Source organism: Coloeus monedula (genome assembly GCF_965178545.1).
Source record: "Coloeus monedula genome assembly, chromosome: 34".
NCBI lineage: Eukaryota > Metazoa > Chordata > Aves > Passeriformes > Corvidae > Coloeus > Coloeus monedula.
This window is the reverse complement of record NC_138814.1, coordinates 630,786-656,174: the sequence shown is the minus strand read 5'-3', so window position 1 is coordinate 656,174 and position 25,389 is coordinate 630,786. Positions and strand designations below refer to the sequence as shown.

The 25,389-nt window shown below is 55.7% G+C and overlaps 2 protein-coding genes across 2 annotated transcripts; one reads left to right on the top strand and one right to left on the bottom strand.

The window, feature by feature from the left end:
• Positions 1-112: 112 nt before the first annotated feature.
• TFPT (TCF3 fusion partner) lies at positions 113-7,081 on the bottom strand. The gene is made up of 6 exons (XM_082299828.1): positions 6,983-7,081; positions 6,218-6,513; positions 4,137-4,207; positions 3,281-3,350; positions 1,658-1,885; positions 113-271 (listed from the first exon to the last, which is right to left on the bottom strand). The coding sequence occupies exons 2-6, from the start codon at positions 6,509-6,511 to the stop codon at positions 170-172; spliced, it is 765 nt and encodes a 254-aa protein (XP_082155954.1). The 5' UTR covers positions 6,512-6,513; positions 6,983-7,081; the 3' UTR covers positions 113-169.
• Positions 7,082-7,121: 40 nt separating this feature from the next.
• Positions 7,122-24,439, top strand: PRPF31 (pre-mRNA processing factor 31). The gene is made up of 14 exons (XM_082299878.1): positions 7,122-7,159; positions 7,378-7,579; positions 8,666-8,726; positions 10,486-10,569; positions 10,668-10,765; positions 13,024-13,130; positions 15,850-16,019; positions 17,857-18,014; positions 18,112-18,201; positions 19,686-19,813; positions 20,551-20,623; positions 22,231-22,359; positions 22,449-22,547; positions 24,078-24,439. The coding sequence occupies exons 2-14, from the start codon at positions 7,403-7,405 to the stop codon at positions 24,204-24,206; spliced, it is 1,503 nt and encodes a 500-aa protein (XP_082156004.1). The 5' UTR covers positions 7,122-7,159; positions 7,378-7,402; the 3' UTR covers positions 24,207-24,439.
• Positions 24,440-25,389: the final 950 nt, after the last annotated feature.

The following is a 25,389-nucleotide window of genomic DNA, read 5'->3' as shown; positions in this document are numbered from 1 at the left end:
GTTTTAAGGGGAGGTTTGGGGGGGGGGGGGCCGAAAAAAATGAGACACGGGGGTGAATTTTTGGTGTTTATTGAGGAATTTGGGGTTTGGTTTTTTTTGGGGAGGTTTTGGGGGGATTTTGGGGTCTGTGGGGTTTTTTTTTTTGGGGAGGGGTCCCCCTCGTTGGGTCTCAGTCGAAGTTGGAGAATTTGGGGACCCTCGGGGGCTTCTCCTCGGGGGGGCTGGGGGGGGGCCAGGTGGGGGAGGGGCCCAGAGCCGCCTCCTCCTTGGGCTGTGGGGGGAGGGGGAGTCAGACCCCAAAAATGACCCCAAAACCCCTCCCCAAACCCCCAAAATGACCCCAAAATCCCTCCCCAACCCCCAAAAATGACCCCAAAACCCCTCCCCAAACCCCCAAAATGACCCCAAAATCCCTCCCCAAATCCCTCCCAAATCCCCTCCCCAACCCCCAAAAATGACCCCAAAATTCCCCTCAACCCCCCCCCCCCCGGAACCCTCCAAAACCCACCCTGACCCCCCCCAAATCCCCCTGACCCCTCCAAAATCCCCCCAAAACCCCCCGAGCCCCCCAAAATCCCTCCTGACCCCCCCAGGACCTCCCAAAATCCACCCTGACTCCCCCAAAATTCCCCAGGACCCCCCCCGAACCCCTCCTGACCCCCCCAAACCCTCCCCAACCCCTCCAAAATCCCTCCAGGCCCCCCCAAACCCCCCCAAACCCTCCCTGACCCCCCAAAACCCTCCCAACCCCCCCCAGGACCCCCCCAAAATCCCCCCCAGGACTCCCCCAAAATTCCCCCTGACCCCCTTAAACCCCTCCCCACCCCCCCAAAATCCCCCCAGACCCCTCCAGGACCCCCCCCAACCCCTCCTGACCCCCCCAAAACCCCCAGGACCCCCCCAAACCCTCCCTGACCCCCCAAAACCCCCCCCAGGACCCCCCCAAAATCCCCCCCGAAACCCCCCAAACCCCCCCTGACGCCCCCAACCCCCCACCGACCCCTCCAAAATCCCCCCAGGACCCCCCCAAAACCTTCCCTGACCCCCCCAAACCCCCCCAGGACCCCCCCAAATCCCCCCCGGATCCCCCAAACCCCCCCTGACCCCCCCAAAATCCCCCCAGACCCCCCCCAAGATCCCCCCCAAACCCCTCCTAACCCCCCAAACCCCCCCTGACCCCCCCAAAATCCCCCCAGGACCCCCCCAAACTCTCCCTGACCCCCCCCAAAACCCCCCCCAGGACCCCCCCAAATCCCCCCCGGATCCCCCAACCCCCCCCGACCCCCCCAAAATCCCCCCAGGACCCCCCAAAAACCTCCTCCTGACCCCCCCAAAACCCCCCCAAGACCCCCCCAAACCCTCCCTGACCCCCCCCCAAATCCCCCCAGGACCCCCCAAAATCCCCCCCAGGACCCCCCCAAACCCCCCCAGGACCCCCCAAAATCCCCCCCAACCCCCCCAGGACCCCCCAACCCCCCCCCAGGACCCCCCAAAATCCCCCCCAACCCCCCCCAGGACCCCCCAAAATCCCCCCCAGGACCCCCCAAAATCCCCCCCAACCCCCCCAGGACCCCCCCAACCCCTCCCAGGACCCCCCCCAAATCCCCCCCCAACCCCCCCAAAATCCCCCCAGACCCCTCCCCTCCCCCCCCCGTACCTGTCCGCCGCCCCCGCTGGGGTTCGGGGCTGCCCCCGCCCCCCCCCGCCGCCCCCCCCGGGGGTCCCTCCGGCGCCGTTTGGAGCTGGGGGGGTCCGGGGGGGGCTCTGGGGGGAGGGGCGCGGGGGGGGGGAGGGGCGCGGGGGGGCCCCGCTCGGGGGGGGGGGGCTCGTTCTCGGCGTTCCCGGGGGCGGCGTCCGGGACCCCCCCGGGGGAACCCCCCTCGTCCTGGGGGGGGGAGGGGAATTGGGGGGTCAGGGGGGGATTTTGGGGGGATTTTGGGGGGGTCAGGGGGGGATTTTGGGGGGAAATTTTGGGGCTTTGGGGGGTCAGGGGGGGATTTTGGGGGGATTTTGGGGGGGTCAGGGGGGATTTTGGGGGGAAATTTTGGGGCTTTGGGGGGTCAGGGGGGATTTTGGGGAGTTTGGGGGGATTTTGGGGAGTTTGGGGGGGTTGGGAGGGTCAGGGGGGATTTTGGGGGGAAATTTTGGGGCTTTGGGGGGTCGGGGGGGATTTTGGGGGGGGTTGGGGGGGATTTTGGGGAGTTTGGGGGGGGTTGGGAGGGTCGGGGGGGATTTTGGGGGGAAATTTTGGGGGGAAATTTTGGGGGTTTGGGGGGGATTTGGTGGGGTCAGGGGATGTTTGGGGGGATTTTGGGGGGTTTGGGGAGGATTTGGGGGGATTTTGGGGGGGTCACGGTTGTTTTTGGGGGATTTTGGGGGGCTCAAGGGGTGTTTGGGGGGATTTGGGGGGGAAATTTTGGGGCTTTGGGGGGTCAGGGGGGATTTTGGGGACTTTGGGGGGGGTTGGGAGGGTCGGGGGGAAATTTTGGGGGTTTGGGGGGGAGTTGGTGGGGTCAGGGGGTGTTTGGGGGGGATTTGGGGGGGATTTTGGGGGGGTCACGGTTGTTTTTGGGGGATTTTGGGGGGCTCAAGGGGTGTTTGGGGGGATTTTGGGGGGAAATTTTGGAGATTTTGGGGGGCTCAGGGGGTATTTTGGGGGGTTGGGGGGGGGTTGAGGGGGGATTTGGGGGGATCACGGGGATTTTGGGAGGTTTTGGGGGGGTCAGGGGGTGTTTCGGAGGATTTGGGGGGGATTTTGGGGGATTTGGGGGGGGTCAGGGTTGTTGGGGGGGATTTTGGGGGGTTATGGGGGGGTCAGAGGGTGTTGGGGGAATTTTGGGGGGACTTGGAGGGGGTCGGGGATTTTTGGGGGTCAGGGGGATTTTGGGGGGTCAGGGTTGTTTGGGGGGGATTTTGGGGCTTTGAGGGGGGTCAGGGGGTGTTCTGGAGGGTTTTGGGGGTCATTTTGGGGTTTTTTTTGGGGGGGGGGGGTCCCAGGGTTCATTTTGGGGTTTTTAGGGGTCCCAGGGTTCATTTTTGCTGTCCCGGGGCTCATTTTGGGGTTTTTTGGTGTCCCGGGGCTCATTTTGGGTTCATTTTGGGGTTTTTTGGGGTCCCGGGGCTCATTTTGAGTTTTTTTGGGATCCCGGGGCTCATTTTGGGTTTTTTTGGTGTCCCGGGGCTCATTTTGGGGTTTTTTGGGATCCTAGAGCTCATTTTGGGGTTTTTTTGGGGTCCCGGGGCCCATTTTGGGTTCATTTTGGGGGTTTCGGGGCCGCACCTGCAGCAGCACCGTGAGCTGGCCCTGCCGGTAGCGATCCCCGTGCGCGTCCAGCACCTGCATCAGGAACCTGCGGGGCCCAGGTGTGCCCAGGTGTGCCCAGGTCTGTCCCAGCCCCCCCCCAGGTGTGCCCAGGTGTGTCCTGGGTGGGTCCAGGTGTGTCCCATCTCCCCAGGTGTGCCCCAGGTGTGCCCTGGGCATGTCCCAGGTGTGTCCAGGTGTGCCCCAGCCCCCCCCAGCTCTGTCCTGGGTGTGCCCAGGTGTGCCCTAGGGGTGCCCAGGTGTGCCCCAGCCCCCCCAGATGTGTCCCGGGCATGTCCCAGGTGTGCCCCAGACCCCCTCAGGTGTGTCCTGGGTGTGGCCTCAGTCCCCCCAACTGTCCCCAGGTGTGTCCTGGGTGTCTCCAGGTGTGCCCAGGTGTGCCCCAGCTGTCCCCAGGTGTGCCCCCAGCTGTCCCCAGGTGTGCCCAGGTGTGCCCAGGTGTGCCCCAGCTGTGTCCCAGGTGTGCCCAGGTGTGCCCCAGCTGTGTCCCAGGTGTGCCCAGGTGTGCCCAGGTGTGCCCCAGCTGCCCCCAGGTGTGCCCAGGTGTGCCCAGGTGTGCCCCAGCTGTCCCCAGGTGTGCCCCCAGCTGTCCCCAGGTGTGCCCAGGTGTGCCCAGGTGTGCCCCAGCTGTGTCCCAGGTGTGCCCAGGTGTGCCCCAGCTGTGTCCCAGGTGTGCCCAGGTGTGCCCAGGTGTGCCCCAGCTGCCCCCAGGTGTGCCCAGGTGTGCCCCAGCTGTCCCCAGGTGTGTCCAGGTGTGCCCCAGCTGTCCCCAGGTGTGCCCAGGTGTGCCCAGGTGTGCCCCAGCCGTGCCCACCTGCGCTCGAGCTGCAGCCGCCGCGTCTCGCGCTGAACCTGCCGGAGCCGCTGCAGCGCCCGCGCGTTCACCTGGGGGGGAGGGGCGGCGCTGGGCGGGGCCAGAGGGGAAAGGGGGCGTGGCCAGAGGAAAAAGGGGCGGGGCTCGAGGCAAAGGGGCGTGGCCAAAGGGAAAGGGAGCGTGGCCAAAGGAAAAATGGGCGGGGCTCGAGGCAAAGGGGCGTGGCCAAAGGGAAAGGGAGCGTGGCCAAAGGAAAAAGGGGCTGGACTCGAGGGTAAAGGAGGCGTGGCCAAAGGAAAGGGGGCGTGGCCAAAGGAAAAAGGGGCGGGGCTCGAGGGTAAAGGGGGCGTGGCCTGGAGGGTGAGGGCGGTGCCTCCCTCTGAGGGCGGAGTCCGCCATTTTGGGGCTGTCTCCGCCATTTTGGGGCTGTCTCCGCCATTTTGGGGTCGTCTCCGCCATTTTGGGGCTGTCTCCGCCATTTTGGGGTCGTCTCCGCCATTTTGGGGCTGTCTCTGCCATTTTGGGGCCGCCTCCGCCATTTTGGAGCCGCCTCCGCCATTTTGGGGCCGCCTCCGCCATTTTGGGGCCACCTCTGCCATTTTGGGGTCGTCTCCGCCATTTTGGGGTCGTCTCCGCCATTTTGGGGTCGTCTCCGCCATTTTGGGGCCGCCTCCGCCATTTTGGGGCCGCCTCCGCCATTTTGGGGCTGTCTCCGCCATTTTGGGGCTGTCTCCGCCATTTTGGGGCCGCCTCCGCCATTTTGGGGCCGCCTCCGCCATTTTGGGGCTGTCTCTGCCATTTTGGGGCCGCCTCCACCATTTTGAAGGCATCTCCCCCATTTCAAGGGGCTCTCCACCATTTCGAGGCCGTGGGCGTCATTTTGAACGTGTCTCCCCCATTTCGAGGCCCTCTCCGCCATTTTGAAGCCATCCCCACCATGTTGAGGGAGTCGGCCCCATTTTGAAGGCATCTCCCCCATTTTGAGGCCGTCTCCACCATTTTGAGGCCGTCTTCGCCATTTTAAGGCCACGTGCACCATTTCGAAGGTGTTCCCACCATCTTGAGGCTGTCTCTGCTGTTTTTAGGCCGTGGGCACCATTCTGAAGGCGTCTCCCCTATTTTGAGGGCTTCTCCCCCATTTTAAGGCCACGTGCACCATTTTGAAGCCGTCTCCTCCATTTTGAGACCATTTCTGCCATTTTGAGGCCGTCTCTGCCATTTTGAGGGCGTCTTTGCCATTTTGAAGGCTTCTCCTCCATTTCGAGGCTGCTGGCGCCATTTTGAGGCCGTCTCCCCCATTTTGAGGCCGTCTCCCCCATTTTGAGGCCGTCTCCCCCATTTTGAGGCCACGTGCACCATTTTAAAGGCATCTCTGCCATTTTGACGGCGTCTCCCTCATTTTGAGGGCTTCTCCCCCATTTTAAGACCACATGCACCATTTCGAAGGTGTTCCCACCATTCTGAAGGCGTCTCCACCATTTCGAGGGCGTCTCCGCCATTCTGAAGGCGTCTCCCCCATTTTTAGGCCGTCTTCCCCATTTTTAGGCTGTCTCTCCCATTTTAAGACCACGTGCACCATTTCGAAGGTGTTCCCACCATTCTGAAGGCGTCTCCCCCATTTTTAGGCCGTCTTCCCCATTTTTAGGCTGTCTCTCCCATTTTAAGACCACGTGCACCATTTCGAAGCTGTTCCCACCATTCTGAAGGCGTCCCCCCCATTTTGAGGCCGTCTCTCCCATTTTAAGACCACGTGCACCATTTTGAAGCTGTTCCCGCCATTTTGAAGGCGTCTCCACCATTTCGAAGCTGTTCCCGCCATTTTGAAGCTGTTCCCGCCATTTTGAAGCTGTTCCCACCATTTTGAAGCTGTTCCCACCATTTCGAAGCTGTTCCCACCATTTCGAAGCTGTTCCCACCACTTTGAAGCTGTTCCCACCATTTCGAAGGCGTCTCCACCATTTCGAAGGCGTTCCCGCCACGTTGACGCCGTCCCCGCCCCATCGCGGGCGCTCCCCCGCGGGCCCATCCCGGCTTTTTTGGGCGCGGCCCGGCCCCGCGCTCCGCGCAGCCGCCCCGCTCACCTGGCGGATCTCCCGGCAGCGCCGTCCCAGCGCCTGCAGCTTCATCCGGCGCCGCCGCAGCTCCGGCCCTTCCAGCCCGTCCTGGCCCTCCCCCCTCTCGCGGCTGCCCCCGTGCCGGGGCCGGGGCTGGGGGGGGAGGGGCGCTGCCGCCGCTGCCCCCGGCTCGGCCCCGGCGCCCTCGGGCCCCGCCTCGGGCTCGCCCTCGCTCTCCAGGATGTTCCCCCCGAAGAGCGGCTCCAGCGCCAGCTCCGAGCCCGGCGGCGCCGAGAACTCCTCGAACGACACCCCCGCCATGCCTGGGGGGGATTCGGGGTTCGGGGGGGGCCCAAACCCACCCGGGGCTCCCCAAATTCACCCCCCCCAGTCTCCCTCTGCTCGCTTATGGTGCTCCCAGTCTCTCCCAGTGCGGTGTCCGTTGTTCCCAGTCCGTCTCAGGTCCTCCCAATGCTCTTCCCAGTGCTCCCAGTTCCGCCCTTTCCCTCCGCATCCCTCCCAGTGCTCCCAGTACCGCTACCCCTCCTTCCCAGCCTATCCCAGTTAGCCACGGTGCCTCCCAAAGCCTTGCCCAGTGCTCCCAGTCCCTCCCAGTGCCCCTCCCCATCCCTCCCAGTCACCCCCGGAGCCCCCAGTCCCCACTCCCAGTCCCTCCCAGTGCCTTTCCCCATCCCTCCCAGTCACCCCCGGAGCCCCCAGTCCCCGCTCCCAGTCCTTCCCAGTGCCCCTCCCGGTCCATCCCAGTAACCCCCGCCTTATGACGTCACGCACCGCCCGGTGACGTCACTCCCGGCGGCCCCGGCCGAGCCCGGAGCGCGGCGGCCCCGGTTGGGGGAAGGAGGCGCGCTTTGATGACGCAAACGCGGCGCCAGGAAGTGACGTTTTGCCGGCGCGACGCGTGGGAAAGTGACGTCATCGCTGCTGCGACGGGAACGGCGGGAGCGGGAGGTACCGGCGGGGGGGATTTGGAGGAATTTTGGGGAATTTGGGGAACATTTGGGGGATTTGAGGACGGCGAGCGGGCGGAGGGGCTGGGGAGGGGGCTGGGGATGATCCGGGGGGGTCTTTGGACCCTTCCCAGTGCTCCCAGTGCTCCCAGTTTGAGCATCTCGGTGAGCGAGGGGTGACCCGGGGGGGGTCTCCGGGCCCCCTTCTCGCCCTCCCAGTGCTCCCAGTGCTCCCAGTTGAGCCATGTCGCTGGCGGACGAGCTGCTGGCGGACCTGGAGGAGGCGGCGGGGGAGGAAGAGGAGGCCGAAGGCTCCGAGGGGGGGGAGGAGCCCCCGATCGAGGACGTGCGGGAGGAGCCGGAGCCGCCCGAGGCCGCCGAGTCCGTGCGGAGCATCGCCAAACTCTGGGGGTCTAAAGCGGTGAGAGACCCCGAAATCCCCCAAAATCACCCCAAAAACCAGCCCTGAACCCCCCCTGAATGGAGCATCGCCAAACTCTGGGGGTCTAAAGCAGTGAGAGACCCCGAAATCCCCCAAAATCACCCCAAAAACCAGCCCTGAACCCCCCCTTGAACGGAGCATCGCCAAACTCTGGGGGTCTAAAGCGGTGAGAGACCCCGAAATCCCCCAAAATCACCCCAAAAACCAGCCCTGAACCCCCCCTTGAACGGAGCATCGCCAAACTCTGGGGGTCTAAAGCGGTGAGAGACCCCGAAATCCCCCAAAATCACCCCAAAAACCAGCCCTGAACCCCCCCTTGAACGGAGCATCGCCAAACTCTGGGGGTCTAAAGCGGTGAGAGACCCCGAAATCCCCCAAAATCACCCCAAAAACCAGCCCTGAACCCCCCCTGAACGGAGCATCGCCAAACTCTGGGGGTCTAAAGCGGTGAGAGACTCCGAAATCCCCCAAAATCACCCCAAAAACCAGCCCTGAACCCCCCCTGAACGGAGCATCGCCAAACTCTGGGGGTCTAAAGCGGTGAGAGACCCCGAAATCCCCCAAAATCACCCCAAAAACCAGCCCTGAACCCCCCCATGGAGCAGTGCCAAGCTCTGGGGGTCTGAAGCAGTGAGAGACCCCAAAGTATCCCAAAATATCCCAAAATCACCTGCAAATGTCCCAAAATCACCCCCAAATCACCACAAAATGTCTCAAAATACTCCAAAATATCCCAAAATCACCTGAAAATGTCCCAAAATACCCCAAAGTCCCCCAAAATCTCCTGAAAATCACCCCAAATTGCCTTGAAATGTCCCAAAATACCCCAAAACCACCCGAAATCACCCCAAAACCCACCCCAAACCAACCGAAACACCTCAAAAATATTCCCAAAACCACCCCAAAAACACCCCTGGAACCCCAAATCCCCCCCAAAACCACCTGGGAACGCCCAAACATCCACCCCAAAAAAACCCCCAAATCCACCCCAAAAAAACCCCCCAAAATTTCCCCAAAAGCCCCAAATCCACCCCAAATCCCCCCAAATTTGGGCTTTTCCCGCAGTTTGCTGAAATCATGCAGAAAATCGAGGAATACATCGGGAAGCAGCCCAAGGCAGCCGAAGGTGACCCCGAATTCCCAAAAATTTGGGGCTCCCACACCCCAAAATCCCAAATTTTGGGGGGGTTTGGGGCAGTCCTGGGAGGGATTTGGGGATTTCGGGGGGGATTTGGGGAGTTTTGGGTGGGATTTGGGGGGTTTTGGGCGGGATTTGGGGGATTTTGGGTGGAATTTGGGGAGTTTTGGGTGGAATTTGGGGAGTTTTGGGCGGGATTTGGGGGATTTTGGGCGGGATTTGGGGAGGTTTGGGTGGAATTTGGGGAGTTTTGGGTGGGATTTGGGGAGTTTTGGGCGGGATTTGGGGAGTTTTGGGTGGGATTTGGGGAGTTTTGGGTAGGATTTGGGGGATTTTGGGTGGGATTTGGGGAGTTTTGGGCGGGATTTGGGGGATTTTGGGCGGGATTTGGGGAGTTTTGGGCGGGATTTGGGGGATTTTGGGCGGGATTTGGGAGTTTTGGGTGGGATTTGGGGATTTCGGGGGGGATTTGGGGAGTTTTGGGTGGGATTTGGGGAGTTTTGGGCGGGATTTGGGGGATTTTGGGCGGAATTTGGGGAGTTTTGGGTGGGATTTGGGGGATTTTGGGCGGGATTTGGGGAGTTTTGGGTGGGATTTGGGGAGTTTTGGGTGGGATTTGGGGAATTTTGGGCGGGATTTGGGGAGTTTTGGGTGGGATTTGGGGAGTTTTGGGTGGGATTTGGGAGTTTTGGGCGGGATTTGGGGAGTTTTGGGCGGGATTTGGGGAGTTTTGGGTGGAATTTGGGAGTTTTGGGTGGGATTTGGGGAGTTTTGGGTGGGATTTGGGGATTTCGGGGGGGATTTGGGGAGTTTTGGGTGGGATTTGGGGAGTTTTGGGCGGGATTTGGGGAGTTTTGGGCGGGATTTGGGAGTTTTGGGCGGGATTTGGGAGTTTTGGGTGGGATTTGGGGAGTTTTGGGCGGGATTTGGGGAGTTTTGGGTGGAATTTGGGAGTTTTGGGCGGGATTTGGGAGTTTTGGGTGGGATTTGGGGGATTTTGGGTGGGATTTGGGGAGTTTTGGGCGGGATTTGGGGAGTTTTGGGTGGGATTTGGGGAGTTTTGGGCGGGATTTGGGGAGTTTTGGGTGGGATTTGGGGGATTTTGGGCGGGATTTGGGGAGTTTTGGGTGGGATTTGGGAGTTTTGGGCGGGATTTGGGGAGTTTTGGGCGGGATTTGGGGAGTTTTGGGTGGAATTTGGGAGTTTTGGGTGGGATTTGGGGAGTTTTGGGTGGGATTTGGGGATTTCGGGGGGGATTTGGGGAGTTTTGGGCGGGATTTGGGGAGTTTTGGGCGGGATTTGGGGAGTTTTGGGCGGGATTTGGGGAGTTTTGGGCGGGATTTGGGAGTTTGGGGTGGGATTTGGGGAGTTCTGGGTGGGATTTGGGGAGTTTTGGGCGGGATTTGGGGAGTTTTGGGTGGGATTTGAGGAGTTTTGGGTGGGATTTGGGGAGTTTTGGGTGGGATTTGCGGGGTTTTGGGTGGGATTTGGGGGATTTTGGGCGGGATTTGAGGAGTTTTGGGTGGGATTTGAGGAGTTTTGGGTGGGATTTGGGGAGTTTTGGGCGGGATTTGGGGAGTTTTGGGTGGGATTTGGGGAGTTTTGGGCGGGATTTGGGGAGTTTTGGGCGGGATTTGCGGGGTTTTGGGTGGGATTTTTGGGTTCCAGGGGGGATTTTTGGGAGTTCTGGGGGGGATTTGGGGTTTCCCAGTGGAATTTTGGGGCGATTTTCCCATTTTTTGGGCAGTTTTGGGGCCGGTGGAGGCGGCCCCCGAGTACCGGGTGATCGTGGACGCCAACAACCTCACGGTGGAGATCGAGAACGAGCTCAGTGAGCGGCTTTGGGGGGTTTTTGGGGGGGTGGGTTTGGGTTTGGGGAGGATTTTTGGGGCTGATTTGGGGTTTTTGGGCTGCTCCTCCCCCCCCCAGACATCATCCACAAGTTTATCCGGGATAAATATTCCAAACGTTTCCCGGAGCTGGAGTCGCTGGTGCCCAACGCCCTGGATTACATCCGCACCGTCAAGGTGGGTGAGGGCCCCCAAAGCACCGAAACCAGCCCAAAAACACCTGAAACCACCCCAAAATAGCCCAAACTCACCCCAAACCAGCCCAAAAACACCTGAAACCACCCCAAAATAGCCCAAACTCACCCCAAACCAGCCCAAAAACACCTGAAACCACCCCAAAATAGCCCCAAAACATCCCAAAATAACCCCAAACCACCCCAAAATAGCCCAAAACCACCCCAAACCAGCCCAAAAACACCTGAAACCACCCCAAAATAACCCCAAAACATCCCAAAATGCCCCAAAACCACCCCAAAATACCCCCGAAACACCTGAAACCCCGCCAAAACACCTCAAACCACCCCAAAGTACCTCAAAACCACCCCAAAACAGCCCAGAAACGCCTGAAACCAACCCAAAATAGCCCAAAACCACCCCAAAATGCCCCGAAACCACCCCAAACCAGCCCAAAACCACCTGAAACCACCCCAAAACAGCCCAAAACCACCCCAAAATAGCCCCAAAACATCCCAAAATACCCCCAAACCACCCCAAAATAGCCCAAAACCACCCCAGACCGGCCCAAAAACACCTGAAACCACCCCAAAATAGCCCGAAACCACCCCAAAACAGCCCCAAACCACCCCAAATAGCCCCAAAACATCCCAAACTGCCCCAAAAACACCCGAAACCACCCCAAAACACCTCAAACCACCCCAAAGTACCTCAAAACCACCCCAAAACAGCCCAGAATAGCCCAAAACTCTCCCAAAACCACCCCAAAATACCTCAAAAGCCCCCCAAAATCCCCCAAATCACCCCAAAATCTCCCAAGTCCCTTCAAAATACCCCAAAATTCCTTCCAGGACCCCTCAAAATCCCCCAAATCACCCCAAAATCCCCAAATAACCCCCAGAATCTCCCAAACCCCCAAAATCCTCCCAAAATCCCTCCAAATCCCCCCCCAAATCCCCTCCAGGATCCCCTAAAATCCCCCAAATTCCCTCAAAATCTCCCGAATCCTCCCAAATCCCCCCCAAAATCCCCCAAATCACCCCAAAATCTTCCAAAATCCCCCCAAATTCCCTTCAGGACCCCCCAAATTCTCTCAAAATCTCCCAAAATTCCCCCCAGAAAGCCCCAAATCCCCTCAAAATCTCCTCAAAATTCCTCAAAATCCCCCAAATCCCCCCAAAATCCCCCAAATCCTCTCAAAATCCCCCCAAATCCCCCCCAAATCCCCTTTTCCCCCCTCCCTTTGTCCGTTGCCGCCGCTCCCGGTGACGTTTTTGGGGTTTTTGGGGTGGATTTGGGGGTTTTTGGGGTTTTGGGGGTTTTTGGGGTGGATTTTGGGGTTTTTGGGGTCGATTTGGGGTGGATTTTGGGGGTTTTAGGGGTGGATTTGGGGTGGATTTGGGGTGGATTTTGGGGTGGATTTTGGGGTGGATTTTGGGGTGGATTTGGGGTGGATTTGGGGTGGATTTGAGGTGGATTTTGGGGGGGATTTTGGGTGGATTTGGGGTGGATTTGGGGTGGATTTGGGGTGGATTTTGGGGTTTTTGGGGTGGATTTGGGGTGGATTTGGGGGGTTTTGGGGTTTTTGGGCTGGATTTTGGGGTGGATTTTGGGGGTTTTTGGGGTGGATTTGTGGTGGATTTTGGGTGAATTTGGGGTGGATTTGGGGGTGGATTTTGGGGTTTTTGGGGTGGATTTGGGGTGGATTTGGGGTGGATTTTGGGGTTTTTGGGGTGGATTTTGGGGGTGGATTTTGGGGTGGATTTTGGGGTGGATTTTGGGGTGGATTTGGGGGTGGATTTTGGGGTTTTTGAGGTGGATTTTGGGGGTGGATTTTGGGGTGGATTTTGGGGGTGGATTTTGGGGTGGATTTTGGGGGTGGATTTTGGGGTGGATTTTGGGGTGGATTTGGGGTGGATTTGGGGTGGATTTGGGGTGGATTTGGGGTTTTTGGGGTGGATTTTGGGGTGGATTTGAGGTGGATTTTGGGGGTGGATTTTGGGGTGGATTTTGGGGGTGGATTTTGGGGTGGATTTTGGGGGTGGATTTTGGGGTGGATTTTGGGGTGGATTTGGGGTGGATTTGGGGTGGATTTGGGGGTGGATTTGGGGTGGATTTTGGGGTGGATTTGGGGTGGATTTGGGGGTGGATTTTGGGGTTTTTGGGGTGGATTTTGGGGTGGATTTGAGGTGGATTTTGGGGGTGGATTTTGGGGGTGGATTTGGGGTGGATTTTGGGGTGGATTTGGGGTTTTTCCGCAGGAATTGGGCAATTCCCTGGACAAGTGCAAGAACAACGAGAACGTGCAGCAGATCCTGACCAACGCCACCATCATGGTGGTCAGCGTGACGGCCTCCACCACCCAGGGGTCACCCAATTTGGGGCATTTTGGGGCATTTTGGGGCATTTTGGGGGGTTTTGGGGTTTTTTTCCGGTTTTTTTGAGGGGGTTTTGAGAGGGTTTGGAGTTTTGGGGGGGATTTTGGGGGGTGTTTTTTGGGCTTTTTGAGGTTTTTTGGGGGGGTTTTGGAGTTTTTGGAGAAGGTTTTGGGAGGGTTTTGGGAGGGTTTTGGGGTTTTTTGGGGGTTTTTTGGGTTTTTGGGGTTTTTTTTAGGGGTTTTTTTTGGGGTTTTTGAGAGGGTTTTGGGGGGATTTTGGGGGGGGTTGGAGTTTCTTGGGGGGGTTTTTGGGGGGGTTTGGGGTTTTTGGGAGGTTTTGGGGTTTTTTGGGGGTTTTTTTCGGGGTTTTTGAGAGGGTTTGGAGGTTTTTGGGGGGGTTTTGGGGTTTCTTGGGGGGGTTTTGGGGTTTTTGGGAGGTTTTGGGGTTTTTTTCGGGTTTTTTGAGAGGGTTTTGGGGTTTTTTGGGGGATTTTTGGGGGTTTTGGAGTTTCTTGGAGGGTTTTGGGGTTTTTGGGGGGTTTTGGGGAGTTTTTTGGGGGTTTGGGGGTTTTTTGAGAGGGTTTTGAGGTTTTTTTGGGGTTTTTTGGGGCGTTTTTGTGGTTTTTTGGGGGGTTTTTGAGAGGGTTTAGGGAGTTGGGGGGGTTTTGGGGGAATTTTGGGGTTTTGGGGGTTTTTTTTGGGATTTTGGGGTTTTTTGGAGGGTTTTGAGGTTTTTGGGGGGCTTTTTGGGGGGGGTTTGGGGTTTTTTGGGGTTTTTTTGGGAGGGTTTTGGGGTTTTTTTGGGAGGGTTTTGGGGTTTTTTTGGGAGGGTTTCCCAGGATGGTTTTTTGGGGTGATTTTTGGGGTTTTTGGGGGTTTTTTGGGGTTTTTGGGGTTTTCCAGGGTGATTTTTGGGTGATTTTTGGGGTTTTTTGGGGTGATTTTTGGGGTTTTTTTGGGGTTTTCCAGGGTGGTTTTTGGGGTTTTTCGGGGTGATTTTGGGGTTTTTTGGGGTGATTTTTTGGGGTTTTTGGGGTTTTCCAGGGTGATTTTTGGGGGTTTTTTGGGGTGATTTTTGTGGTTTTTGGGGTTTTCCAGGGTGATTTTGGGGTGATTTTTGGGGTTTTTTGGGGTGATTTTTTGGGTTTTTTTTTGGGTTTTCCAGGGTGTTTTTTGGGGTTTTTCGGGGTGATTTTGGGGATTTTTGGGGTTTTCCAGGGTGATTTTGGGGTGATTTTTGGGGTTTTTTTGGGGTGATTTTTGGGGTTTTTTTGGGGGTTTCCAGGGTGGTTTTTGGGGTTTTTCGGGGTGATTTTTGGGGTTTTTTGGGTTTTCCGGGGTGATTTTGGGGTTTTTTGGGGTGATTTTTGGGGTTTTTGGGGTTTTCCGGGGTGATTTTGGGGTTTTTTGGGGTGATTTTGGGGGTTTTTGGGGTTTTCCAGGGTGATTTTGGGGGGTTTTTTGGGGTGATTTTTGTGGTTTTTGGGGTTTTCCAGGGTGATTTTGGGGTGATTTTTGGGGTTTTTTGGGGTGATTTTTGGGGTTTTTTATGGGGTTTTCCAGGGTGTTTTTTGGGGTTTTTCGGGGTGATTTTTGGGGTTTTTTGGGGGTTTTTTGGGGCTTTTGGGGTTTTCCAGGGTGATTTTTGGGTGATTTTTGGGGTTTTTTGGGGTGATTTTTGGGGTTTTTTTGGGGTTTTCCAGGGTGGTTTTTGGGGTTTTTTGGGGTGATTTTTGGGGTTTTTTGGGGTTTTCCGGGGTGATTTTGGGGTTTTTTGGGGTGATTTTTTGGGGTTTTTGGGGTTTTCCAGGGTGATTTTTGGGGGTTTTTTGGGGTGATTTTTGGGGTTTTTTGGGGTGATTTTTTGGGGTTTTTTTTGGGTTTTCCAGGGTGTTTTTTGGGGTTTTTCGGGGTGATTTTGGGGTTTTTTGGGGTGATTTTTGGGGTTTTTTTGGGGTGATTTTTGGGGTTTTTTTGGGGTTTTCCAGGGTGGTTTTTGGGGTTTTTCGGGGTGATTTTGGGGATTTTTGGGGTTTTCCAGGGTGATTTTGGGGTGATTTTTGGGGTTTTTTTGGGGTGATTTTTGGGGTTTTTTTGGGGGTTTCCAGGGTGGTTTTTGGGGTTTTCCAGGGTGATTTTGGGGTTTTTTGGGGTGATTTTTGGGGTTTTTTTGGGGTTTTCCAGGGTGATTTTTGGGTTTTTTTTTGGGTTTTCCAGGGTGATTTTTGGGGTTTTTTTTGGGGTTTTCCAGGGTGGTTTTTGGGGTTTTTCGGGGTGATTTTGGGGATTTTTGGGGTTTTCCAGGGTGATTTTTGGGTGATTTTTGGGGTTTTTTGGGGTGATTTTTGGGGTTTTTTGGGGTTTTCTGGGGTGATTTTGGGGTTTTTTGGGGTGATTTTTGGGGTTTTTTTGGGGTTTTCCAGGGTGATTTTGGGGGTTTTTCGGGGTGATTTTTGGGGTTTTTTGGGGTTTTCCGGGGTGATTTTTGGGGATTTTTGGGGTTTTCCGGGTGATTTTTGGGGTTTTTTGGGGGTTTTCCGGGGTGATTTTGGGGTGATTTTTGGGGGTTTTTGGGGTTTTTCGGGGTGATTTTTGGGGTTTTTTGGGGGTTTTCCGGGGTGATTTTGGGGGTTTTGGGGGTTTTCCGGGGTGATTTTGGGGTTTTTGGGGGCGGCGAGCCGGAATTCGGGGCCGTTCTTTGGGATTTCAGGCAGCAGCTGTCGGAGGAGGAGCTGGGGCGCATCGAGGACGCGTGCGACATGGCGCTGGCGCTGAGCGGGGCCAAGCTCCGCATCTACGAGTACGTGGAGTCCCGCATGTCCTTCATCGCCCCCAACCTCTCCCTCATCCTCGGGGCCTCCACGGCTGCCAAAATCATGGGTGAGAACCCCCAAAATCCCTCCAGAAAACGCCAAAAATCCCCCCCGAAAAGCTCAAAAATCCCCCCCGAAAAGCTCAAAAACTGTCACAGAAAAGCTAAAAAATCGTCACAGAAAACGGTCCTAAAATCGTTACAAAAAAACCCCAAAATTCTCCCAGAAAATCTCAAAAATCCCCACAGAAAAATACCCAAAAATGGCCACAAAAATCTCCCAAAAATCCCCACAGAAAAGCTCAAAAATCTGCACAGAAAAGCTCAAAAATGATCACAGAAAAGCTCAAAAGTCGTCACAGAAAATGGTCCTAAAATCGTTACAAAAAACCCCAAAATTCTCCCAGAAAACCTCAAAAATCCCCACAGAAAATACCCAAAAATGGCCACAAAAATCTCCCAAAAATCCCCACAGAAAAGCTCAAAAATCGTCACAGAAAACCTCAAAAATCGTCACAGAAAAGCTCAAAAATCGTCACAGAAAACGGTCCTAAAATCGTTACAAAAAAACCCCAAAATTCTCCCAGAAAACCTCAAAAATCCCCACAGAAAAATACCCAAAAATGGCCACAAAAATCTCCCAAAAATCGTCACAGAAAACCTCAAAAATCGTCACAGAAAAGCTAAAAAATTGTCACAGAAAACGGTCCTAAAATCGTTACAAAAAAACCCCAAAATTCTCCCAGAAAACCTCAAAAATCCCCACAGAAAAATACCCAAAAATGGCCACAAAAATCTCCCAAAAATCCCCCCCGAAAACCTCAAAAATCTGCACAGAAAAGCTCAAAAATCGTCACAGAAAAGCTCAAAAATCGTCACAGAAAACGGTCCTAAAATCATTACAAAAAAACCCCAAAATTCTCCCAGAAAACCTCAAAAATCCCCACAGAAAAATACCCAAAAATGGCCACAAAAATCTCCCAAAAATCCCCACAGAAAACTTCAAAAATCTGCACAGAAAACCTCAAAAATCGTCACAGAAAAGCTCAAAAATCGTCACAGAAAACGGTCCTAAAATCGTTACAAAAAACCCCAAAATTCTCCCAGAAAACCTCAAAAATCCCCACAGAAAAATACCCAAAAATGGCCACAAAAATCTCCCAAAAATCCCCACAGAAAAGCTCAAAAATCGTCACAGAAAACGGTCCTAAAATCGTTACAAAAAAACCCCAAAATTCTCCCAGAAAACCTCAAAAATCCCCACAGAAAAATACCCAAAAATGGCCACAAAAATCTCCCAAAAATCCCCACAGAAAAGCTCAAAAATTGTCACAGAAAAGCTCAAAAATCGTCACAGAAAAGCTCAAAAATCGTCACAGAAAAGCTCAAAAATCCCCACAGAAAACCTCAAAAATCCCCCCAAAAAAGCCCAAAAATCCCCACCAAAACACCCCAAAAATCCCCACAAAAAACCCCCAAAAAATTCCCCCAAAAAAACCCCAAAAATCCCTACAAAAACCCCCAAAATCCCCACAAAAAACCCCCAAAAAATCCCCCAAACCCCCCAAAAATCCCCACCAAAAAACCCCAAAAATCCCTACAAAAACCCCCAAAAATCCCTACAAAAACCCCCAAAATCCCCACAAAAAAAACCCAAAAAAATCCCCCAAACCCCCCAAAAATCCCCACCAAAAAAACCCCAAAAATCCCCCCAAATTGCCCCCAAAACCCCAAAAATCCCCCCAAAAACCCCATCCCAAACCCCTTTCCTTTTGCTTTGCCCTGACCCTGTAATTTTGGGGTCCCTTCTTCCCCCTCCCCCCAATCTCAGGCTGACCCCGCTGTATTTTTGGGGTGCTTTATGGCATTTTGGGGTGTCTGACCCCACACTTTTTGGGATTTTAGGGGTGGCAGGGGGCCTGACCCCGCTGTCCAAGCTGCCGGCCTGTAACATCCTCCTGCTGGGGGCCCAGCGCCGGACACTGTCCGGCTTCTCCTCCACGTCCGTGCTGCCCCACACCGGCTTCATCTACCACAGCGACATCGTCCAGTCCTTGCCACCGGTGGGTGCTTCCCTAAAACCCCTCGCCCAGCCCTGGAAGATCCCGAAATTTTTGGGAATTGCCCTCACGAGTCCGGAATTTGGCCTCTGCTTGGCAGGATTTGAGGAGGAAGGCGGCGCGGCTCGTGGCGGCCAAGTGCACGCTGGCGGCCAGGGTGGACAGCTTCCATGAGAGCCAGGATGGCAAGGTGAGCCCCGAAAGAGCTGGGGGGGGATGCCCGAAATGTTCCCCAAAATCCCGGCGCGGCCCCTGGGAGCGCCCCCGAATCCCCTCGGAATTCCCGGAATTGCCCCCAAATCCGGGCGGGGTAGGAGGAGATGGAGCGCGCGAGGTTCCGCAAGTGGAGCCTCGAAATCCGCCTTAAATTCACCCCCAAACTCCTCCAGGAGCTCGGAAATTCCCAGAATTCTCCTGAAATTCCCAGAATTCTCCCGAAATTCCCGGAATTCTCCCGAAATTCCCGGAATTTCCCCCAAATCCAGGTGGGGCACGAGCTGAAGGAGGAGATGGAGCACGTGAGGTTCCACAAGTGGAGCACCAAAATCCTCCCTAAATCCCCCCTAAATCCCCCCCAAACTCCTCCAGGAGCTCTGAAATTCCCAGAATTCTCCTGAAATTCCCAGAATTCTCACAAAATTCCTGGAATTCTCACAAAATTCCCGGAATTTCCCCCAAATCCAGGTGGGGCACGAGCTGAAGGAGGAGATGGAGCGCGCGAGGTTCCACAAGTGGAGCACCAAAAATCCCCCCTAAATTCCCCCAAAATTCCTCCAGGAGCCCCGAAATTCCCGGAATTCTCAGGAAATTTCCAGAATTCCCCCAAAATTCCTGGAATTCTCACAAAATTCCCAGAATTCTCCCGAAATTCCCAGAATTCCCCCAAATCCAGGTGGAGGACGAGCTGAAGGAGGAGATGGAGCGCGCGAGGTTCCACAAGTGGAGCCCCGAAAATCCCCCCTAAATCCCCCCTAAATCCCCCCCAAACTCCTCCAGGAGCTCTGAAATTCCCAGAATTCTCCTGAAATTCCCAGAATTCTCCTGAAATTCCCAGAATTCTCCTGAAATTCCCGGAATTCTCACGAAATTCCCTCGGAATTTCCCCCAAATCCAGGTGGGGCACGAGCTGAAGGAGGAGATGAAGCGTGCGAGGTTCCGCAAGTGGAGCCCCGAAAATCCTCCCTAAATCCCCCCCAAACTCCTCCAGGAGCCCCGAAATTCCCAGAATTCCCCCAAAATTCCCGGAATTCTCACAAAATTCCCAGAATTCTCCCGAAATTCCCAGAATTTCCCCCAAATCCAGGTGGAGGACGAGCTGAAGGAGGAGATGGAGTGCGCGAGGTTCCACAAGTGGAGCACCAAAATCCTCCCTAAATACCCCCTAAATCCCCCCCAAACTCCTCCAGGAGCCCCGAAATTCCCAGAATTCTCCTGAAATTCCCAGAATTCTCAAGAAATTCCCAGAAATTTCCCCCAAATCCAGGTGGGGCACGAGCTGAAGGAGGAGATGGAGCGCGCGAGGTTCCGCAAGTGGAGCCCCGAAAATCCCCCCTAAATCCTCCCTAAATCCCCCCTAAATTCCCCCAAAACTCCTCCAGGAGCCCCGAAATTCCCGTAATTCTCACAAAATTCCCGGAATTGCCCCGAAATTCCCGGAATTGTCCCCAAATGCAGGTGGGCTACGAGCTGAAGGAGGAGATCGAGCGCAAGTTCGACAAGTGGCAGGAGCCGCCCCCGGTCAAGCAGGTGAAGCCGCTGCCGGCGCCGCTGGACGGGCAGAGGAAGAAGAGGGGGGGTCGGCGGTGAGTTAATTAGCGTTAATTAGCGTTAATTAATCGCTAATTAGCCCCTAATTAATCGGCGATTGACCCCTGATTAAGCCGCAGTGAAATCCTGATTTGTTGCTCGATAGGCAGAGGGAGAAAAGGGGAGCTGTCAAAGAGTTAATTAATGAGTCATTAACCCCTAATTAGCCTCGAATCAATCCCAAATTAACCTGTAATTAACTCCTGATTAGTCCTTAATTAACCCCTAATTAACCCACAATAAAATCCTGATTTATTGCTCAATTCTGAGCAGAGGAAAAAGTGGGGGGCTTGTCACTGAGTTAATTAGGGACTAATTAATTTCTAGTTAACATCTAATGAACCCTCAGTCAGCCCTTAATACATCTCTCGATTAATTCCTAATTAACTCTGTAATTAACTACTTTAATCAACCCCTAATTTGCCCCCATTTACCCCCTACCTGCCCCCACTTTCTTCCTAATGAACCCCCAATCAACCCCAATTTAAGCCCGTAATTATCTACTAATTAACCATCTTAATTGCAATTAATTCCCACTTTCCTCCTAATTAACCTCCTAATGAACCAGAAATCAACCCAAATTACCCTCCAATGATGTCCTAATTACCTCCCAATTAACCCCCTACTTACCCCCAACCAAACCCCCAACCAAACCCCTCATTACCCCCTAATTAACTCCTAATTAACACCCAATTAGCCTCTAATTAGTGCTAATTAAAGCAAATCAACGTAGGTACCGGAAGATGAAGGAGCGCCTGGGGCTGACGGAGATCCGCAAACAGGCCAACAGGATGAGCTTTGGGGAGGTAATTAACCCTAATTAACCCTAATTAAACCCTTCAAATCCCGGTTTTCCCCCTTTAGCCCCCAAAATCCCATTTTAATTACCCCAAATCCCATTTTTTACTTTTTTTTCCCATTTTTCATCCCATTTTTCCCTCAGATCGAGGAGGACGCTGACCAGGAGGACCCTGGAGTCCCCTGGGACCCTTAAATCCCATTTTAACCCCCTTTAGCCCCATTTTTTCCCCTTTAACCCCATTTTAACCCTTCCAAATCCCGTTTTTTACTCATTTTTTCCCATTTTTCACTCATTTTTTCCCATTTTTCAGCCCATTTTCCTTCAGATCAAGGAAGAGGCCTACCAGGAGGACCTGGGCTTCAGCCGGGGCCCCCTGGGACATTTCAAACCTCCTTTTTCTCCCTTTTTACCCCTCAAACCTCATTTTCTCCCCCTTTTACCTGCCCAAATCCCACTTTTCCACTCCCAAATTCCCTTTTTCCCCCTTTTTAACTTCCCAAATGTCAATTTTCCCCTTTTTCATCCTGTTTTTCCCTCAGATCAAGGAGGACACTGACCAGGAGGACCCGGGCTTCGGCCTGGGCCTCCTGGGACCCCTAAACCTCATTTTTCCCCCTCTAACCCCATTTTTTCCCCCTCTAACCCCATTTCTTCCCTTTTAACCCTGTTTTAACCCCCCAAACTCTATTTTCTCCCCCTAAACCCCACTTTTTATCCCATTTTCCCCCATTTTTCCCTCAGATCGAGGAGGATGCCTACCAGGAGGACCTTGGCTTCAGCCTGGGCCACCTGGGACCCCTAAATCCCATTTTAACTCCATTTAACCCCATTTTTTCACCTTTAACCCCATTTTTTCACCTTTAACCCCATTTTAACCCCTCTGAATCCCATTTTTCCTATTTTTTACCCCATTTTTCCCTCAGATCGAGGAGGATGCCTACCAGGAGGACCTTGGCTTCAGCCTGGGCCACCTGGGACCCCTAAATCCCATTTTAACTCCATTTAACCCCATTTTTTCTCCTTTAACCCCATTTTTTCACCTTTAACCCCATTTTAACCCCTCTGAATCCCATTTTTCCCATTTTTTACCCCATTTTTCCCTCAGATCGAGGAGGACGCCTACCAGGAGGACCTTGGCTTCAGCCTGGGCCACCTGGGTCCCCTAAATCCCATTTTAACCCCATTTAACCCCATTTTTTCACCTTTAACCCCATTTTAACCCCTCTGAATCCCATTTTTCCCATTTTTTACCCCATTTTTCCCTCAGATCGAGGAGGACGCCTACCAGGAGGACCTTGGCTTCAGCCTGGGCCACCTGGGTCCCCTAAATCCCATTTTAACCCCATTTAACCCCATTTTTTCACCTTTAACCCTATTTTTTCACCTTTAACCCCATTTTAACCCCTCTGAATCCCATTTTTCCCATTTTTTACCCCATTTTTCCCTCAGATCGAGGAGGACGCCTACCAGGAGGACCTTGGCTTCAGCCTGGGCCACCTGGGACCCCTAAATCCCATTTTAACCCCATTTAACCCCATTTTTTCACCTTTAACCCCATTTTGACCCTTCTAAATCCCATTTTTCCCATTTTTTACCCCATTTTTCCCTCAGATCGAGGAGGACGCCTACCAGGAGGACCTTGGCTTCAGCTTGGGCCACCTGGGCAAGGCCGGCAGCGGCCGCGTGCGCCAGACCCAGGTCAACGAGGCCACCAAGGCCCGCATCAGTAAAACCCTGCAGGTACCTGACCCTTCCTCAGGTTAATTAGCTCCTAATTAGCATAATCACCCCCTAATTAGCGTGGCTAACCTGTAATTAACTGCTCGCAGAGGACGCTGCAGAAGCAGAGCGTTGTCTACGGGGGCAAATCCACGATCCGGGACCGCAGCTCGGGCACGGCCTCGAGCGTGGCCTTCACCCCCCTGCAGGTGGGGAGGGGGCTCGGGGGGGCTTGGGGGGGTCCTGGGGGGGTTTGGGGTAGGATTTGGGGGGTCCTGGAGGGGTTTGGGGGGGTCCTGGAGGGGTTTGGGGGGGATTTGGGGGGTCCTGGAGGGGTTTGAGGGGGTCCTGGGGGGGTTTGAGGGGGTCCTGGTGGGGTTTGGGGGGGATTTGGGGCGTCCTGGAGGGGTTTGAGGGGGTCCTGGTGGGGTTTGGGGAGGATTTGGGGGGTCCTGGAGGGGTTTGAGGGGGTCCTGGTGGGGTTTGGGGGGGATTTGGGGGGTCCTGGAGGGGTTTGAGGGGGTCCTGGTGAGGTTTGGGGGGGATTTGGGGGGTTCCTGGAGGGGTTTGGGGGGGTCTTGGTGGGGTTTGGGGAGGATTTGGGGGGTTCTGGTGGGGTTGGGGAGGATTTGGGGGGGTCCTAGAAGGGTTTGGGGGGGTCCTGGTGGGGTTTGGGGAGGATTTGGGGGGTCCTGGAGGGGTTTGAGGGGGTCCTGGTGGGGTTTGGGGGGGATTTGGGGGGTCCTGGAGGGGTTTGAGGGGTCCCAGGGGGAGTTTGGGGGGGGTTCAAGGTGGCATTTAGGGGGTTCTGGTGGGGTTTGGGGGGATTTGGGGGGTCCTGGAGGGGTTTGGGGAGGATTTGGGGGGTCCTAGTGGGGTTTGGGGAGGATTTGGGGGGTCCTAGTGGAGTTTGGGGAGGATTTGGGGGGTTCTGGTGGGGTTGGGGAGGATTTGGGGGGGTCCTAGAAGGGTTTGGGGGGGTCCTGGTGGGGTTTGGGGAGGATTTGGGGGGGTCCTGGAGGGGTTTGGGGGGGTCTTGGTGGGGTTTGGGGAGGATTTGGGGGGTCCTAGAAGGGTTTGGGGGGGTCTTGGTGGGGTTTGGGGAGGATTTGGGGGGTCCTGGAGGGGTTTGGGGGGGTCCTGGTGGGGTTTGGGGAGGATTTGGGGGGGTCCTGGAGGGGTTTGAGGGGGTCCTGGTGGGGTTTGGGGAGGATTTGGGGGGTCCTGGAGGGGTTTGAGGGGGTCCTGGTGGGGTTTGGGGGGGATTTGGGGGGTCCTGGAGGGGTTTGAGGGGGTCCTGGTGGGGTTTGGGGGGGATTTGGGGGGTCCTGGAGGGGTTTGAGGGGTCCCAGGGGGAGTTTGGGGGGGGTTCAAGGTGGCATTTAGGGGGTTCTGGTGGGGTTTGGGGGGATGTGGGGGGTCCTGGAGGGGTTTGGGGAGGATTTGGGGGGTCCTGGAGGGGTTTGGGGGGGTCCTGGAGGGGTTTGGGGAGGATTTGGGGGGTCCTGGAGGGGCTTGGGGGGGTCCCAGGGGGAGTTTGGGGGGGGTTCCACGTGGCATTTAGAGGATCCTGGAGGGGTGTGAAGAAATCTTTTGGGGGGGGGGGAAATTGGGGGGTCCCCCATGGAATTTGCAGGGCTGGCTGAATTTGGGGAGTCTGCAGGGGTGCGATTCTGGCTCCCAGGACCCCCTGGGGCCCCCCAAAATGTCCCCAAAATCACGGCCGGACCTCCCCGCAGGGCTTGGAGATCGTGAATCCGCAGGCGGCCGAGAAGAAAGTGGCCGAGGCCAACCAGAAATATTTCTCCAGCATGGCCGAGTTCCTCAAGGTCAAGGGCGACAAAAGTGGGGTCCCCACGCCCCCCTGAGCCCCTTGGGACCCCCAAATCCTGCCCCAATTCCCCCCCTCCTTCCTCAGCCATCGGAATTTGGGTTTTGAGGGAGTTTTTGGGGGGGTTTCTCGAGGTCAGGTGGGACAAAAATGGGGTCCCCGCCCACCGTGACCCCACCGGGGCCCCCAAATCCCACCCAGGGACCCCCCACATTCCCAGGGATTCCCCCCCCACCGTGTCACTTCCCGGAATTTTTTATAAATATTGGAATTGGTGGTTGCAGTGTCTTGGGGGAGTTTTGGGGGGGGGCTTGGGGGGTCCTGGATTGGTTTTGGGGGGGGTCCTGAATAGATTTTGGGAGTCCTGGATGTTGGGGGTCCCTCCTGGATGGATTTGGGGGGTCCTGGATGTTGGGGGTCCCTCCTGGATGGATTTTGGGGTGGTCCCAGAGGGATTTGGGGGGTCCTGGATGTTGGGGGTCCCTCCTGGATGGATTTTGGGGTGGTCCCAGAGGGATTTGGGGGGTCCTGGATGTTGGGGGTCCCTCCTGGATGGATTTTGGGGGTCCTGGATGTTGGGGGTCCCTCCTGGATGGATTTTGGGGTGGTCCCAGAGGGATTTGGGGGGTCCTGGATGTTGGGGGTCCTTCCTGGATGGATTTTGGGGTGGTCCCAGAGGGATTTGGGGGGTCCTGGATGTTGGGGGTCCCTCCTGGATGGATTTTGGGGGCTTTCTGGAGGGATTTTGGTGGTCCTGGATTTTGGGCTTACCTCTTGCTGGGCTTTGGACGTATTTCGGGGGGGATTTTTGGCGTCCTGGATGTTGTGGTTCCTCCCGGGAGGGATTTTAGGGAGTCCCACAGGAATTTTGGGGGGATTTCGAGGGATTTTGGGGGGGTCCCGCAGCGCTGTGTCCCCGCCCCCTGGGCGGGCTCTCACCCAATCCCGGCTTCTCATTGGCCGCTTCAACTTTGAGTGACACCTCAGCCCTTCGGCCACGCCCTCTGCGTGCGGCTGGCGGTCATTGGCTCCGCGGCGCGAGGAACCAGCCAATGGGAGAAGAGGCCCGCGCGCGGCTCCGCCTCTCGCGGCAGGGCTCGGCCAATCAGAGAAGGCGGCGCCCCCTCCCGCCACACTCTGAGTGACGGCTGTCGTGGCCAATAGGAAGGAGCCGTGTACGTGCAATCCCGCCTTGTGGGCGTGGCTTTCGCCTCACCCCG

Coding starts and splice junctions, on each gene's coding strand:
- TFPT (XM_082299828.1), bottom strand. CDS start 6,511: ATGGCGGGGGTGTCGTTCGAGGAGTTCTCGGCGCCGCCGGGCTCGGAG. Junction 4,208..6,217: donor GCTGCCGGGAGATCCGCCAG/GTGAGCGGGGCG, acceptor CCTCCCCCCCAG/GTGAACGCGCGGGCGCTGCA. Junction 3,351..4,136: donor CGGCTGCAGCTCGAGCGCAG/GTGGGCACGGCT, acceptor TGGGCCCCGCAG/GTTCCTGATGCAGGTGCTGG.
- PRPF31 (XM_082299878.1), top strand. CDS start 7,403: ATGTCGCTGGCGGACGAGCTGCTGGCGGACCTGGAGGAGGCGGCGGGG. Junction 8,727..10,485: donor GCAGCCCAAGGCAGCCGAAG/GTGACCCCGAAT, acceptor TTTTTTGGGCAG/TTTTGGGGCCGGTGGAGGCG. Junction 22,360..22,448: donor GCATCAGTAAAACCCTGCAG/GTACCTGACCCT, acceptor AACTGCTCGCAG/AGGACGCTGCAGAAGCAGAG.